This window comes from Xiphophorus hellerii, chromosome 1 (assembly GCF_003331165.1).
Source record: "Xiphophorus hellerii strain 12219 chromosome 1, Xiphophorus_hellerii-4.1, whole genome shotgun sequence".
NCBI classification, from domain to species: domain Eukaryota; kingdom Metazoa; phylum Chordata; class Actinopteri; order Cyprinodontiformes; family Poeciliidae; genus Xiphophorus; species Xiphophorus hellerii.
This window is the reverse complement of record NC_045672.1, coordinates 28,228,845-28,245,054: the sequence shown is the minus strand read 5'-3', so window position 1 is coordinate 28,245,054 and position 16,210 is coordinate 28,228,845. Positions and strand designations below refer to the sequence as shown.

At 37.1% G+C, this 16,210-nt stretch overlaps 1 protein-coding gene across 1 annotated transcript in view; it reads left to right on the top strand.

The window, feature by feature from the left end:
* Window positions 1-16,210, top strand: part of syt6a (synaptotagmin VIa) — an 87,557-nt gene that overhangs the window by 66,201 nt on the left and 5,146 nt on the right. Inside the window, exons 2-5 of the mRNA XM_032558310.1 lie at window positions 1,526-1,916; window positions 6,089-6,650; window positions 14,267-14,387; window positions 15,309-15,480. Of these exons, the coding sequence (XP_032414201.1) occupies window positions 1,526-1,916; window positions 6,089-6,650; window positions 14,267-14,387; window positions 15,309-15,480 (1,246 nt within the window). The remainder of the gene's footprint in view (window positions 1-1,525; window positions 1,917-6,088; window positions 6,651-14,266; window positions 14,388-15,308; window positions 15,481-16,210) is intronic.

The following is a 16,210-nucleotide window of genomic DNA, read 5'->3' as shown; positions in this document are numbered from 1 at the left end:
CTGAGCATACTATTTTATCTAGTGGTCAGAGTTAAAACTGCATGCGGTTCAGGGAAGCGAAAGTGGGCAATGGACAGGCTACAAATTTGGCTGATAAGCTTGGCAAATAGTCTTAATTGTGAGCTAGATTCTGCAATATTACAATAAATGTGACCAAAACTAAACAAGTTATTTTCTAATTTTGGGTTTTAAGCTTTTTAGCGGCATGGTGCAACTAAGGAATGGAATTGAGTAATACTGGTACTAATAAGCAAAATATAAAATTCAGGTGTAGTTGTAAAAATTTTAAATTGAAAGGAATTTTGCTTTACTTAGCAGTATTAATTAAAGAAACTAAAAAAAAAAAAGAATGCTTTGACTCAATTTCAAAGTCCTGTTTTATTCTAGCAAGAGTAATAATTGTTTTTTGTTTGTTTAATTGTCTTAAAACTATGATCTAAATCTGCAGAAATATTTGTGTGTGTTGGATTATTCTTCCAATAATGGCAAGTTATCCTCTGTTTTCACTGTTTATGTAATTCTAGCCTACATGTAATCATCTCTCCAAGACCTATCCAGTACTGTTGTAAACTAAGCTCATGATGTAACCTAGAAGAACACCAGCAGCAGGTTTCTGCTCATGTCAGTGCTCATATTTGAGTTTTGGTGAGAAAAGGTCGAGTCAAAGCCATTCCCACATGCCTTTGTGCAGCCTTTTGCTCTTTCTCTGGTGCATTTTGTGAAGAAGAGGGGTTCAAGCATGCTCTGAGTGGCCACTAAAACTCTCCTCTGCATGTAATTGTAGATAAAACTGAACAATCAAAAAGGAACACTGAAGCAAATTTTTGACAGCAGAGTTTAAGTCCCCTGTGAAGAGCAGGAGAAGACGCTCTAAGCCACAGGTGCTGAGTGTAATATTTATTTAAAGGGAAAAAGACTGCACTTGTAGACTGAGTACACTTCCCTGTGGATTTTGTCCTTCGCTCGTTGTGAATCCCTGCAGGGTGCTTGACAGCCTTCTTGGTGAATGTCCAGCTCTTTGTGTGCTGCTCATGAAAAGGATTTTCATAGAGAAGAAAATAAATGGGCTTGACTGTGCATTCATTTTGTTTGTGCCTGATTTCTAAAAATACCAGAGATATTTCTGGTATCCTTGTCGCTTTGGTTGTTTTAATGCAAATGCTGAATTTGTTTGTTTTTATTAATAATTCGTCACATTTGGAATAACACATTCCCAGCCAATAACATGGTGGAAACTAAGAGCCAGCTACGCTTGGATTTAAATTATGTTTACTTTGCGTATCCCTTGGCTGAACTGACTAATGGTGGTTTGTTTTAAATATTTATGAAGCATGTCGCACACTGTACTTACACAATACTCTCAGTGTTATATAGAAACCACTGATGCAGTAGCAGACTGTATCAGAAACCATGTTCTAATAGACTCTCTCTTTCTCTCTGTGTGTCCTCTCTCACCCTTGTAATCACCATCTGTTTGTCCATATTGTGTGATCCTCTGCTTCTGGTCCCTGTGGCTCACCACCAGACGCTACTTTTGGCCTTGTGCTCGCTGTGTTTCTTGTTTGCGGCCTCGCTCTGCTGGGCCTTCTCACATTAGTCTCCTGGAAGCTTTGCTGGGTGCCTTGGCGGAGCAAGGCCCAGTTCCCAAGCCCGTCTCTCAGCCCGGCCTGTGGCCCGCAGCACTGCCCGCTCCAGCCGTCCCTCCCTCTGCCCAGTCCCCAGCAGCAAGTGATCACCATGGCGACAGAGAAGGTGAAAGACCCTGTGGGTTCAATGGGCTTCCTGGAGGCGGCCGTAAAGATAAGCCATACTTCCCCCGACATCCCCGCCGATGTGCAGCTCTCCATGAGGGAGCACTTCCTGCGCCGCACACAGCGCATGCAGAGGCAAACCACTGAGCCGGCCTCCTCCACACGGTTGGTGTCACACACACGCATGCAAATGTAGACCTCGCTACATATAAGACTGTCAGGTATGGTTTGTTCATATAAAAATGTGTCTGGGGTTGCATGCTGGCTATGAATGCACACTGCAAAAACACAAAATCTTATCAAGTATTTTTGGTCTAATTTATAGAGCAAATATCTTAGTACACTTTATATGAGACAATACTAACTTTTCAGCAAAGTTAGATACCATAGGAGCTTGTTTTAAGATAATAATAACTTAATACTGATGAAAAAGTACTACTTATAAGTGAAATAATCTGCCAGTGGAACTAGAGCTAGACTAAAAGTATTGTTAGTGTATTTCGCTGATAAGTTCTTTTTCATCAATATTAAGTATTATTAACTTACAACAAGCTCATATTTCTTGATGAAAAGTTACTTGTAAGCAGTGATTGCATAGTTACTTTGAAAAAGTAACTTTAATCGGATTACTGATTACTCTTTGAAAAAGTAACTTAGATTACTGATTACTTGATTTGGAAAGTAACTAAGTTACACTAAAAGTAACTTTTTTAGTTACTTTCAGCTGCTAACTAGAACGCTCTGCCAGCTGTGAAAATTACATTGAGCTTTGCCGATACCTAATTGCAAGTTATTTTATAATGGTAACATCAACAATGTGTCTCCACTTATAATGTTAAACTGAAGGGGAGCTTGTTTAATGGTTACAACGGTACAAAAAAAACTTTAGTAATTTGTGGGTGTTTTTGTGTGTTCCAGTATTGTCTGGAAAACTATAAATACGATAAGTTAGTTTTATCTTATTTCAGGTGTACTAAAATATTAGTTTTATCTTATTTCAGGTGTACTAAAATATTTGCACAAGAAAGTAAACCAAAAATACATAGTACTGTTTTATGTTTTTGCAGTGCAGAATTTTCAACATGAATTGTAGGCGCTCCATTCACTACAAAAACACAAAGTCTTAAATATTTTTGGTGTAGTGCTAATAATTAATTTCTTTTTGTTCTTAAAACAAGCTAAATTGTTTTACAAGTAACTTTTCAGCAAGCTATAGGAGAGAAGAGAGAAAGAATACTTCAATATTGATGAAAAAGTACAAGTTCCTTTGGCCGATTAGGTCATTTATTGCATGGAAAAATGTCTTTTCATACTGAAATGATCTGCCAATGGAACTAATACTTTTTCATCAATAAATCATAGTAAGGGATTATTTACTTAAAACAAGCTCGTACATCTTACTGAAAAATTACTGTACTTGTAAGTTAACTTTGTCTTATGTCAAGTGTACAAATATGTTTTCTGTAGAAACAAGACCAAAGTACTTGATAAGATTTTGTGTTTTTGCAGAGTCCAACATGAAATATAAATAATGCAAATTAGAAACAACCTCAAGCTGCAACACATTTTCACATAACAGTCGCTGTATAACTAATATGAGAGAATTACATTTTCAAAGCAAGTTGGTACTGCAGAGATTAACTTAATATATATTGTGGTTGCTGAACTTAATTCAGCCGCAACTCTCTGTAGGTCATTCACATAAAGCTGATATGAGTCCTCAAACTAATTAATGAAACAGAGTACACAAACATATGCTGTACCAGAAGCACTTTGCAGCATATTTGGAGCAGTCTAAGAAGCCAATATCAGTTTTTTGTTAAGCCTGTTTTATTGCACCTTAGACACTTATTAGCACCCCGGGTGAATATGTGTCAAAATCCTTGAAATAAATTTTACCTTTATTAAAGCCGCATAACCTCATACTGAAAAATGTATAAAAAAAAGAAAAGAAAAAGAAATCTCACCCTTAATTTGAGCATTTTCATGAATTGTATTAAAGATTCTAATAAAATCTTTGTTGCTGCGATGATTGGACAAATTGAACAAATTCTACTATATGTTGGTAACACATTTTCATTTAATTCACACTTTACTTTTTTTGTTTCATCAGCATCAGTTAATTCAAATAGTAATCCATGACTTTCAATTTACCCGGAGCACAGATAGGTCATGACACACAGACCCATTTCATTTAATTACTGAGCATGGTCACAGCCTGACTCGTTGCTTCAGGAATTTTAATATTGTGGTGAATAATCAAAATTAAAGCTATATTCTTGCAAACAAAATACACAGAATTCCATCAGACACAGTTACACTATTCTTCCAAATGGTTTCACATGACAAATATCAATATATTATGAACTGTCTGAACTGTTTATGATCTGTTTAACACAAACACTTTCTAAGCTCCTGTAGCAACAAGCTGTGTTACAATTATTTTCATTCATTGAAGAAGTTTGTTTCTGATTTGAAAAGGGATAGCCATCTCTCAAAAACGTTTTAAAACACATAAAAGACTATCAGGGCACATTCACACCTGCTCTGTGTAATCTGCTTTAATCAAGCTCTAGTTCATTTGCATAGAAAGTCCGACTTTGGTCCACTGACAAACCTAGATTTTGGTTTGGTTTAAGTGAACTCTGGTGCGATTTGAATACATATGTTGATACAAGCAGCCCAGAGACCACTCCAAAAGCAGGAAATGCATTATAGCTCATGGGATTCTGGGTAAATACAACCAAAACAAATGCAAATGTCTATGACTATAGGGAGAAATGCCTGGTGGACCTTAGCAAAAGACAAAAGAGAAATCCTACAACTGCTGAACTCTCATGCTTCCTCCAAAGAAGGAAGTTGCGTTAAGTGTCTTCTTCAGAGGTTTTTGTTTTATTTCCTTCATTGGTTCTTGGTGCAGCCCCATCACAAGTAAGGGGGTGAAAAAGGTTTTTCAAAGGGTTTGGCTTGGTTGACGCAGTGCAGTGTGAAAACGATCTGCACCAGCCGAAACAGTAGAAAAATTATAAGTTTGGATGAAGTCTTTTGTCTCTATTGCTTTATTGATTGTGCTCTATAAACGACTTTCTTTGGAGCAAAACACACCATTACCACAAGTGTACTGCTATCATGCTTGACATTATTTAGAAGTCAAAAGCGTGCTTGTGACTTCACCAGACATTTTTCTTGACTCTGTAGCTCGATCACTCAGTATTTGTCTTGTCTGACCATAAAAGCATTTTTCAAAGCTTGCTAATCTGGGCAGCATCAAATTTTAGTTAAGCTTGTTGGTGATGATTTTGGATCAAGGATTTTTTATTTGCTTGACACCATTTTCACGTGGAAGTTAAGCTCATCTCACTGCGGACAGTTCCAGCATCTTCCAGTTTACTATAGGGTTGAGCTTTGGTGGTTACCAGGTTGCTCTTCAACATCCCAACCAATTTCCTTTTAGCTGAGGCTGACACTTTGAGTGAGATGAGTCAAACCTTTCAACACAGTTAGACATTCCAATACATCAATAATCTCAAACAGACTTTTAGAACCAGGCTAACATTAAGCTTGTGAAATGCCCACAACTTCAACCTCCCAAGAAACCAACTACTTTAAATAAGCTCTTTTATTTTTGATGAGCATAGTCAAATATCAAACCAGAGTTATTTCTATTAACTTAATACCCATAAAAAACATTTGATAAAGACATGCAACATAATATCAGTGGGTGTGTATGTATATATTCGAACCTGCATTGATAATTTTAAGCCTGATTGGTTTTGATTTTTATTATTCATTAAACTTATTTGTTGTATACTACACCAAAAAAAGAAGAATTCAAATGCATATAAAAAGCCAAACGTAAATGCTATGTCATGTCAGTGGTGGGTGAATGTACTTCTGACCAGCACTGTGTTTCAAACCTTTAAGCCTTAAATAAAGGCTGACACTTCGCCACGCCCCCCTGGCAGGGCAAGACCCACTATTTGAGAAGTACTGGAATAGAGTGTCTTACCTAACAACCATAACATGTTGGCAGAAAAAGTACATTAAAATGTTTTCTGTATGTGATTAAAGTCAAGAAACATGGTTATGTTGTGTGTATATATACGTATATACATATATAATATACAGTATATAAGTATATTTAGATTTTCTTTATATCAGAGATACATGTACCAGCAGGATTGTTAGTCTGTTGCTAAGAGTGAAAAACAATCCTCTGCTCTTTGTCAACAAGAGTGGGTCTGTGCCTGTTAATTAAACAAATCCCACAATTATTCCCTGCATTCTCACTGCAGCTGTTTAACACAAACGCCATCTAATCATTTCTATCTCTTCAGGCACAACTCGTTCAAAAGACACCTCCCCAGGCAGATGCAGGTGGGCAGCTTAGATCTGGGAAACGACTACATGGTGGACAGGGAAGAAAAGCCAACCAGCCTGGGTCGCATCCAGCCAGAGCTCTACCAGCAGAAGGCCTCTGAGTCAGAGGAATCGTCCAAGAATAGCGGCGAAAAAAACTGTGGCAGGATTAACTTCTCGCTCAAGTATGACTACGAAAATGAGGCGTTGCTTGTCAATATTCTCAGGGCCGTTGACCTACCTGCCAAGGACTTGTGTGGCACCTCTGACCCTTATGTGAAGGTCTACCTGCTGCCTGACCGCAAGAAGTTCCAGACTCGCGTCCACCGGAAGACGCTCAATCCCACGTTCAGCGAAAGCTTCCAGTTTCCTGTGCCTTACGACGAGCTGCCTGTCAGGAAACTACACATGAGCGTCTTTGACTTTGACAGATTTTCCCGGCATGATATGATCGGGGAAGTGGTGCTGGAGAATTTGTTTGAGATGTCGGACCTGTCGAGGGAGACGAACATATGGAGGGACATCCAGTATGCTACAAGTGTAAGAATCGGCTTTGTTCTTTTTCTTACTTTAGTTCCATCAATATATTCATCCATTGTCTATAACCACTTATACACAAATAGACTTTTGCTTGATGGCTCGAAATTGAAAAGTTCACATTTAGCATGTTTTTATACTTCCATTTGGCTCTCAACTGCTTCTGAAAACAACCATAATGTTTTAAAGAAAACACCAGCTGTTTTTTGACAATAGGTTAATGTTTTTTGGTGTCTGGAAAATGAGCCGTTTAAAAAACCTCCCGATTGTTAAGTCACATTTGAAGAGCACTGTGCTATCACCTAGTAACCCCAGCTAAGCCCAGCCTGTTACCTAGCAACCGAGGCAGAGTTCCACAATGTTTGGTCAGCTGGTTTTACTGTTTTATGCGCTGTACAGTTTTGTTGTTGATTTACCATCCAGAAACCAATTGCTGCATTCTTGTTGGTTGTGCAGGAGTCTCCACTTTGTTTTTTCAAAGATGCACCAATGAGTAATTGTGCATCTGTTTGCAGCTATTTTCACATGCAAGTATAAACCTTGAGTTGCAGGGTGTGGCCAGCAGCAGCTTATTTGGATTTAAATTGACAGGAGGTCCTCAAACAATTCTGGAAGGAGATAAAAATAGGCAGAAAACCTGATTGTCTAGGAATGACTTTGTGCAAAAGAAGGTAATGAAAATGTTTTGTATAGCCCATAGACTGATCCTGACTTGTTGAACATAATAGGTCGACCTTAAGTAAAATCAGGTTTGCTGCTGTAATGTGGCAAAATGGGGAACAGTTCAAGGTGCTGTACGTAAACTGAGCAAACATGTATTGTAATTATTTTATTACTTATATTTGATACTACTATCAGACACAGATTAACATTACAGATATGCCTTTTGGGTATTCAGACAACTATATAGTTAATCATTCATTTTTCTAACTATTTAATTTTTCTCTGGGTTGCCGTGCAGCAAGGCAGCAGCTCTACCTTGCACTGGTAGCAAGTGCAAGGTAGACCCAGTTTGGGGTCTTTCCTGCTTGGAGCGTTGAAGTTGTTTTTGTGTACTCCAGCTTATTCTCACTGTTCAAAATCTTAAATGTTAGGTTAATTGTGTGTACATGGCTGTGTGTCTCTGTGTCACCTGTAGTAGATTGCCAAACGACCACTAGAGATACCAGCCCCACGCAACCCTGCAAGGACAAAGAGGTGTAAATGATGAATGGGTGGGTTTTCTCAACCAGATAAGATAATATTTAGGCTGCCTCTAAGAGCTGAGCTTATTAAATAATGAAGCTATCTGATTAGTAATTCCTACACACAAATGCTCTTCAGCTGCACATCTACATTTCTCAAAGCACATTTAATTTATTTTTGGACCGTAGTTTCTTTAAATAGGGTAACATTTCTTCCTTTCATTTCCCCAACTCATTTCCACTGCCAGTCATTGTGATAAAACTAAGCAGAAAAGCACAGGGTTATTGGGTTATTGAGCCTCTTGAAAGGATTATAAAATGTGTTAGTATTTTCTCTAATTTCAAAGCTGTTATAGTTTGTATTTCATCCATCCATTGCCATCTGCAATTTTGCTGCTAACCTTTAAATTTACACTCATGATGTACAGTAGTATTTTGATGCTCAGCGAGCACTGCGCATCTCCTCAAGGAGATGAGGAAGTGTGTAGATATGAGCTTCTGCAGTAGTGCTAAGATGGTTTCCAGTGGGAAAATGATAGCACATTAATGTACATTTGGTGTTTGAAATATTAAAATAGGCAGTTAGAAGCATTTTTAGAGGGATTCTTAAACTGATACCGGAGGTTCATTGTAATTATTTTTATAAAACCTCGGATGCCAGCGTATTTACACACCTGATATTTAAACCTTGACCAATCCGCTTTTGCTAACTATATGGTAACTTGTGTTTTATTGCACAATATTGGAGCATGCAGCTTTAGGTCAGAAGGCAGCAATGCCCATGGAAAATGGTTGATTTGGTGTTTTTTCTGGTAATTTTATTCTTCTGAAAGTCCCAGTGAGGAACTATTTTCAGTTTATCTGGCAGAGATCACCAGACTATATGCTAGTATAAAATTTGTTAGAAACCATTCACTCTAACCAGGCTTCCGGGGCCTTTAGAGGAGAAATTGAATGCAAATATTCGTCCTCTGTTTTTCATCAGGCACACAATCAGAAGCATCTAGCAAACGCCACCTTTGCTTTTGTGATGGTGGGGCTGAAAAGACTTTGTGTTCTATGTGTCCCAAACAGACAGCCATTTTAATCTTTTTAATGATTTGGTTGGATTTAACAAAAAAATAAATCAGTCTGGCATTATGCGACTGCAAATAAAAGCTTTTTGTAGATTTTTACCAGAGGTGCCAATAAGATTGCAGGGGGAAGGGAGGCCATGTGTTACACTCATAACTTTTAAAGTAAGTTTTGTGGCTTTGTAACAATTTCCAGAGGCCCTTTTCAAGAATGACATGTTTACTTGTTGGCAGCACATTAGGCTCCTCAGAGCCCTTGTCACTTTATCACCTCTACAGGGTGCCATTATCTGACAGCTCCCCTCGCTCCTGCTGTTGAACTTCTTCAGGGGTTGTTCAATAATCTCAACATTATTGCTTTGCGGGCAGAAAAGCAGGCATCCTTTCTTGGCACACTAACTTAATTGAACCACCGATTGATTTTATGACAAAACGCCTTGCTGCCATCAACTCCAGGATAGGTAACATAAAGAATACACAGATGGTGAGTGTTCAAAAAGCAGATGTACGACGGTGAAAGACTTAATGAGTGCAAAAGATAGCAATATTGAGGTATCTTTTGCCCTCTTGGATTATCTGATTAGAGGGAGATATTTACTGATAACCTCAACCATGAAGATAAAGACTACAAGCGCCGCACATAATAGAAACATATTGATGTCAAGCAATTTGTCCTGTGCGTTTGATCAATACAAAGTATTATCAGAACGATTTCACTGGCTAATCACATGCATGAATAGAGGTGACTATTGATCAGGTAGCGATGAATACTAAAAGTGATGTATATTAAATGAATAAAGACATTATAAGGATGCAGTAAAACAGAAAATCAATTAGATGTAAAACATGTTTAAACCTGAAAAGATGTTTGTTTTTTTGTTGTTGTTTTTTTTTCAAATGATTTTTGAAAATATTAAAGGATCTTAAAGGCTGTATAGCTTTTTCCAGTTTACAATGGTGGGACTAGTGCTAACGTGTGATTCTGACAGATCATAAAGGTCACACAGATGTGATCCAGGGCCTGGCTTCATTTTTAATTATTCATGGGACTTTAGTGGAGCTCCAAATGTCAAAGGTACACAGATCAATATTAGTAGGTCACCAATTCCCCTTCAGGTATATTTTCAGGTTTTTTTAAGCAAAGGGCACTATATGAATGGTCCAAAAGTGCAATAGTTCATATATATACTGTGTATATATATATATATATATATATATATATATATATATATATAGGCCTAGTGTGGCCCCTACTTTTAGTATGTAAACCCCAGTGTTCCTAAAGAAGATTCATGCTGTGCAGATGTTACTGACATCCTCCGATACAGAGTGTGATTCTACACGGACAATCAAAGTGTCACTTTATGCTTTTATAGCTCTTGATGCATCTCTTGATATATTTGCTGCACTCCCACATTACAGGAGAACCTTCCCACCCTTCAAACAGAATCCCACACTGGCACAGCAGAGAAATCCGGATCACAGCTGTATGTGTGGCGTTAAGACTGCTGCTCTCTGACAGGAGGCTTATGGATTTGCCAATCATCAGAGTTCTTCCCAAGCTCATTCAGTGTGATTAGGGCTCTGTGAAACCTTAATAATGTTGATGGGGCTAAGAGCCCACATATTGCAGATATCAGGACACTCATTCCACTTAATAGTATTAGCTCAGTAAGGACTCCCGTAGGACTTTCTTTAAGTAAGCTAGAGTTAATAGGAATGTAGGCAGGTTTATAGGAATATGCTAGATAGAAGAAGGCTAAAATTTCAAATATCCATTGTCTTAAACACATTTCACCCTCGATTACTTACATTGAAGTATAACTCCGTAGCTTTCATATTTTCTGCTGAAGAGCCTTGAAGGTTTATAGAGAAGCTGTCTGCTATCTCATTTGGTGTGGCACCCTCAGGCTTCTCCTTATCACTTTCATGACTACCACATATGCATGACAAATGGAGCAACTTTCATTGACTAAAAAATAATTTCCTGCAAGTGGACATATTTACAAAGTCTTGTTAAGTGTAATTTTGTTTTCCAAATGTTAAAAATCCATCCACCATCTCAACTTGTCCATTCAAGGATATTGGGGCGTGGTCAGTTCTCATTTGTCATTAGCTGTGTGCAAAAACCGTTTGTTGATATTTCACTAATGTAAAAAAAACCCCACAATTTTGCAATTGTTGTGTTTCCATTAAATAACAAACGCAATTAAAATCACATGTGGGTAAGTTTATTTACGCGATAAGTCATTGAAGAACATGCTGCACAATGATCCTCCAACTATTTCTTCATGGTTTGCTCCAATAGTAACATCGGGTGGTTGATCATGTGACTCGTGATCAATGGAAGTGTTTCCATTGGTGTTTTGCAAAATAATAATTTTGATACGGCCAAAAAAACCACCTCATCCCAGGACAAGAACGTTTGGTCAAAAAAGGAGAGTTTATTCGAAATTGCCATGTTTCTGTTAATTTTTTTTTCAAAATGTAAAATTCTGCAACTTTATGGTTAATTGAAATGCAGCTTCAGGAAGAATTGTTCATTTCTGCTTCTGAAACAGCTATAAAAGTAATCCAGTCTGTGTCTGGTCCAGTAAACACTTTAAAGGCTTAATCCAGTGGTAAACTGTCTTAAAAGTGTAGTCAATAGGATGGACGCATGGCTGGTTAGCTAATACAATTTTATTCTGCATAATGATAATATATTACTATAATTATATAAATTAAACTTGGTTATACTTTTTCCCTATCTTACTGACTTTGGTGCCATGTTTTATAACATATTCAGGCTCCAAAGTTATCCACAAATTATATGTAGCCCATAGATTATCATTCACATCCATGCAAAACTAGAACTTACTTGAGAAACAGGTAAAAAGATTCACTAACCTCTCAGCATGATTCTCCCAGATACTAAAGAATGATCATTAGTAAGGGAGTAAGTACTAATGGTGTGCTTTTCTCTTGCTGGTTCACAGTTAATTCTGAACCACTCCTCATTAATGAGGTATCATTCATTAAACTGATGATTCATTGATTATCAGATCATTATTGTCCACATGATTCTTCTTTTCAAAAATACGTAATTCACCTAAAAATGGTGAAGACATTGTTTCTGATTTAATATCTAACACACCGCTAACTAGTCGTCAGCCCCTTTTAGATTATAGTTTCACAAGAAACAGAAACGCAAACGCGCCTCTATATAGGAACGTTAACACTGAACATGAAAAATATTCATCTGAGTAAATGAATCAAAATAAATTAGGGAGCAAAAAACTTTTTTCCTGCTCAATGCATCAAACCTGACAACTCCCACATTTTTGCTGTGTAAAACAATTTGGAGTTTAGGGAAAATCAGATTAATGTTAAAGACTCTTGAATACAAAATTGATCATCTTTCTCAATTGTCATGTTTCATGTTTTCTTATTATATCATCTTTGAGAGTTTACACAAATGAGTTTGCATTTGCAGTCATCTCTAATAATTACCTAATTTTTCATGGAGACATCTTGCCATGAACAACAGCATGTGACACAAAAAACAGGCAGTGAACTGACTGATTGTAGCTATTATGACAAACTTCATTGCAGTTTATTTTCTTCATTGCAGCTTATTGTGAGAAAAGGCTTAATATTGCTTGAGTTCCTTGAGGTACTTCAATTTTGATTTGTTGATACCTGTTGCTGTTTTTGATAGGATGTGTCCATGAAAAATCTGATAATGATGATGTTTTTCATGCATGTTTCAGTTTCATTTTGAATTTTGTTGTGTACATTACACAGTTCAATCCTGGAAAACCGCACAACTCATTATCTATTTTCAAGCAGCTGGCATCTTCAAAATGAAGGGGTGTGCATAACTTAGCAGCATTGATGTGCATCAAGCATTTTCCATGTAGCCAATAAAACCTCTCTGAGTTGTGTGTGTTGCAGTCTCCATGCTAATTGTCCAAATGAATGCATGAGTTTCAAATGCATAGAAACCTCACGATCCCTAGGAATTTCAGCTAAATTCTTTCACAGCTGTTCCTCATTTGTTCACTTACTCACCTGGGCAGCAGTCAGTAATCAAACTTCCCATTATAAATACTCTTTGGTTCAGTTACTTCATCGTCAGATCATCTGTAGTCTACAGGCTGCTGTTGCAATTTCCAGTCTGGTCCTGAATTCTGAGTTGTTATGAAAATCATTTACTCACCATTCTCCTGCCTTAGCCTTCATCACAGCTAAAATAAATCTGTTGTGCCCAATTCACTAGTCAATATGACTAGAAACAGCCCTTAGCTAATCATCTAATTACTTTTATCTAAAACAAAACTAGCAATTATACCATATATTGCAAGAAAATGTAAATTATACATATATTTATTGTATTATTTAGATATGTAGATTTTTAGTCCTCTATGACCAAAGCTCTGTGTTTCACATGTTTGCTGTGAATGGATTGTGGTAATCTGCAAACTACACCTCTGTGTGTATGTTTCTCCAAAAGTAGTGTTTTTCTTTCTGTTTTTCTTTCAGATTTATCGAAAGCTTTGCTGTGCTCCTTGGTTTTCATTATGCTGTTTATTCACTAAACTCACAGAACAGCTGTATAAGGGACATAAGGGACATTTCACTTCTCATTTTATTCAAAAAGCATCTGAAAAATCTACATGGGTCTTGGAAAGCCAAAACTGTCGACATTGATTATATTCAAATATGTAAAGTTGTTTTATGCATTTCTTACTCCATGGTGTTATTTTGTGTTTTTTATCCTTGTATTTATTATATGCTTTTAAAATCAACTTGCCAATGGGAATAAAAATGGAAATTACCCACCTGACCATAGATTTGTGTATTTAAATGTAAATGTTCTTTATTATGTACTGTTAAAAAAAAAGATAAACTTGAATCTATACCAAATTTAAATTGCACAGAAGTGCATTAAAATTGTTATTCTGAAGACAATTAATTGAGCTGGATTTCATTTAGATGTATCAGAAAATGGGGGCTATATACAAATACACAACACACTTTTAAGTGTTTTAACCCAAAAAGCAAGTTAAAGCAAAAAAAACAAAACATTTATCTTTTACTGAGACATTTATGTGTCCCAATTAAATATTCAAAGTTCATGTTCGTAATGTGATTAAAGGTGATAAAGGATGGGGATATGCAGAGTTTTTTAGGGTAATGTAAATCCTGAAAGTAAAATTTATTATATGAAGAGTTAAAATTTTGGTGAAAGCTGCTGTAAAATCCAGTACATAAAAGAATTCTTCAAATATGTTGTATGTCAAATCCACGCAATGTGAAGAAAACTTGAGGGCTGAAAGTAAAACAGTTTTTTTCCCCCTTTCTATTTGTGTTCTGACAGGAAAGCGTTGACCTTGGGGAGATCATGTTCTCACTCTGCTACCTGCCCACCGCTGGCAGACTCACACTAACCGTCATCAAGTGCAGGAACCTCAAGGCTATGGACATCACCGGGTACTCTGGTGAGTCGTGTTCTCTTTGTATGATTCACTTACAGTGACAGCGAGTCAAAAAGAATGGTCCTCCTCTGGATACCCATTTGTAGACATGTCAGGGAGAATGAAGAAGCCGTGGAAGATGGTCTGCATGGGTGAATTCTGATTATTTCAGCAGTTGTTAATACCCTACACCTGCATGATTGAAAATTTGTCAGCAAATAGTTGCAGACAATCTGTTATTTTAATAGAGTGCCATCCTACTTCTCTATTAAACCTTCCCCTTCGATTGGGATATCACTTGTAAAATGTGACATTTATTATGCTTTAAATGTCAGAGTTCAGGTGTTATTCAGGATGAATGTGGTACTTTTTCTCTCACACATTTAATGACATTTCACAGCTTTTGATGTGACTCGCAGTTTTAATTCCCCGACTTGTCAGAGCTTTTGCTGTCTGCCATTATTTCAGTCTGTGCATTGTAAACCCAAATCTATTGTATTGTGCCTTCCAGCATATCCAACTGTTTATGGATCCAGAGCAGCTTACAAATGACTAAAACTTGGCTTGACGGATGGCGTGAAGTGATTTATCACTGAAATGAAGAGGGAAATCAGCATTCAGGAAGCTTTCTCAGTGATGCTATTTGGAAGTTATCTTTGGCTCTCGCATCCATTTTGTTTACGCATGGTGATGAGTCACTTTTAGGCACGTTACTGATGCCAGGTCCTCCAGCCCTGCCTTCCTGTTTGAGTAGAAACACTCACGCACTAGTTTATGAAATCCATAAGGGATGCTTCTTTGTTGACAGCAAACATTGAAGCTTTATCTTCTTAAACAATGCTCTCAGATTGGTACTGCTCTACTGGAGGGAAAATGAGTTCAATAAGTGGGAGGATGTACAAACATGATGAGTTTCATTCTCTTCTCTTTTCTTCTTCTTATTAGATCCATATGTCAAAGTATCGCTCATTTGTGACGGCAGACGTTTGAAAAAGAAGAAGACGAGCATTAAAAAGAACACCCTGAACCCCACATACAACGAGGCCATCATCTTCGACATCCCTCCAGACAGCATGGACCACGTCAGCCTGCACATCTCTGTGATGGATTATGATTTGTACGTTTGTGTAAAGCTCAAGTCATTAGTCTTATTTTTAAATGGGGATTTAGAATTAATTAAGAGATTTAATAGTTGCCTCTTGCAGAAAAATTTTATACTGGACAAATATAACCTGAATAAATACAAAACACGGTTCTAAATTCTGATTTCATTTTCACAAAAGCTATCCAGTTTGCGACCAGTCTGGCCCTATGTAAAAATGCACTTTCCGCTCTTTAAAATCGGCCTAGTCAAAGTCTGGACTTAAATCCGAGTGAGCTCTCCTGCTCATGTTCGTAGACCCTTGAGCTTTCAATGAAATCAATTCTGTGAGGGAGAATAAACCAAAACTCCTTCACATGGATGCAAAAAACAAATTCCCAGTTACCACAGATGGTTGATGACAGTTAATGCTGCAACCAGTGATAAATCATTTGCAAAATTATTATCACTGACATAAAATGTGCATGCTAATCTGAAGCACTTAGACTGGAGATAAAAATAAAAACAAAAAATCTTTAAGAGGCAATTTTTTCTCACTGCACTACTTGTCATGCAGAAAGAAACATCACACAGAGTAAATATATCATAACAGACTAGACAAATTGGGCTAGACACACTATGTAGATGTAATTATAAGAATCTGCTGGGTAGGTAATCACAATTTGCTGTAGCAAACCCTGAAATGATATTCTTTAGATAAAGATAAACGCGAAAGCAGTGCAATACGGTGCTTTGTGTTTATAGA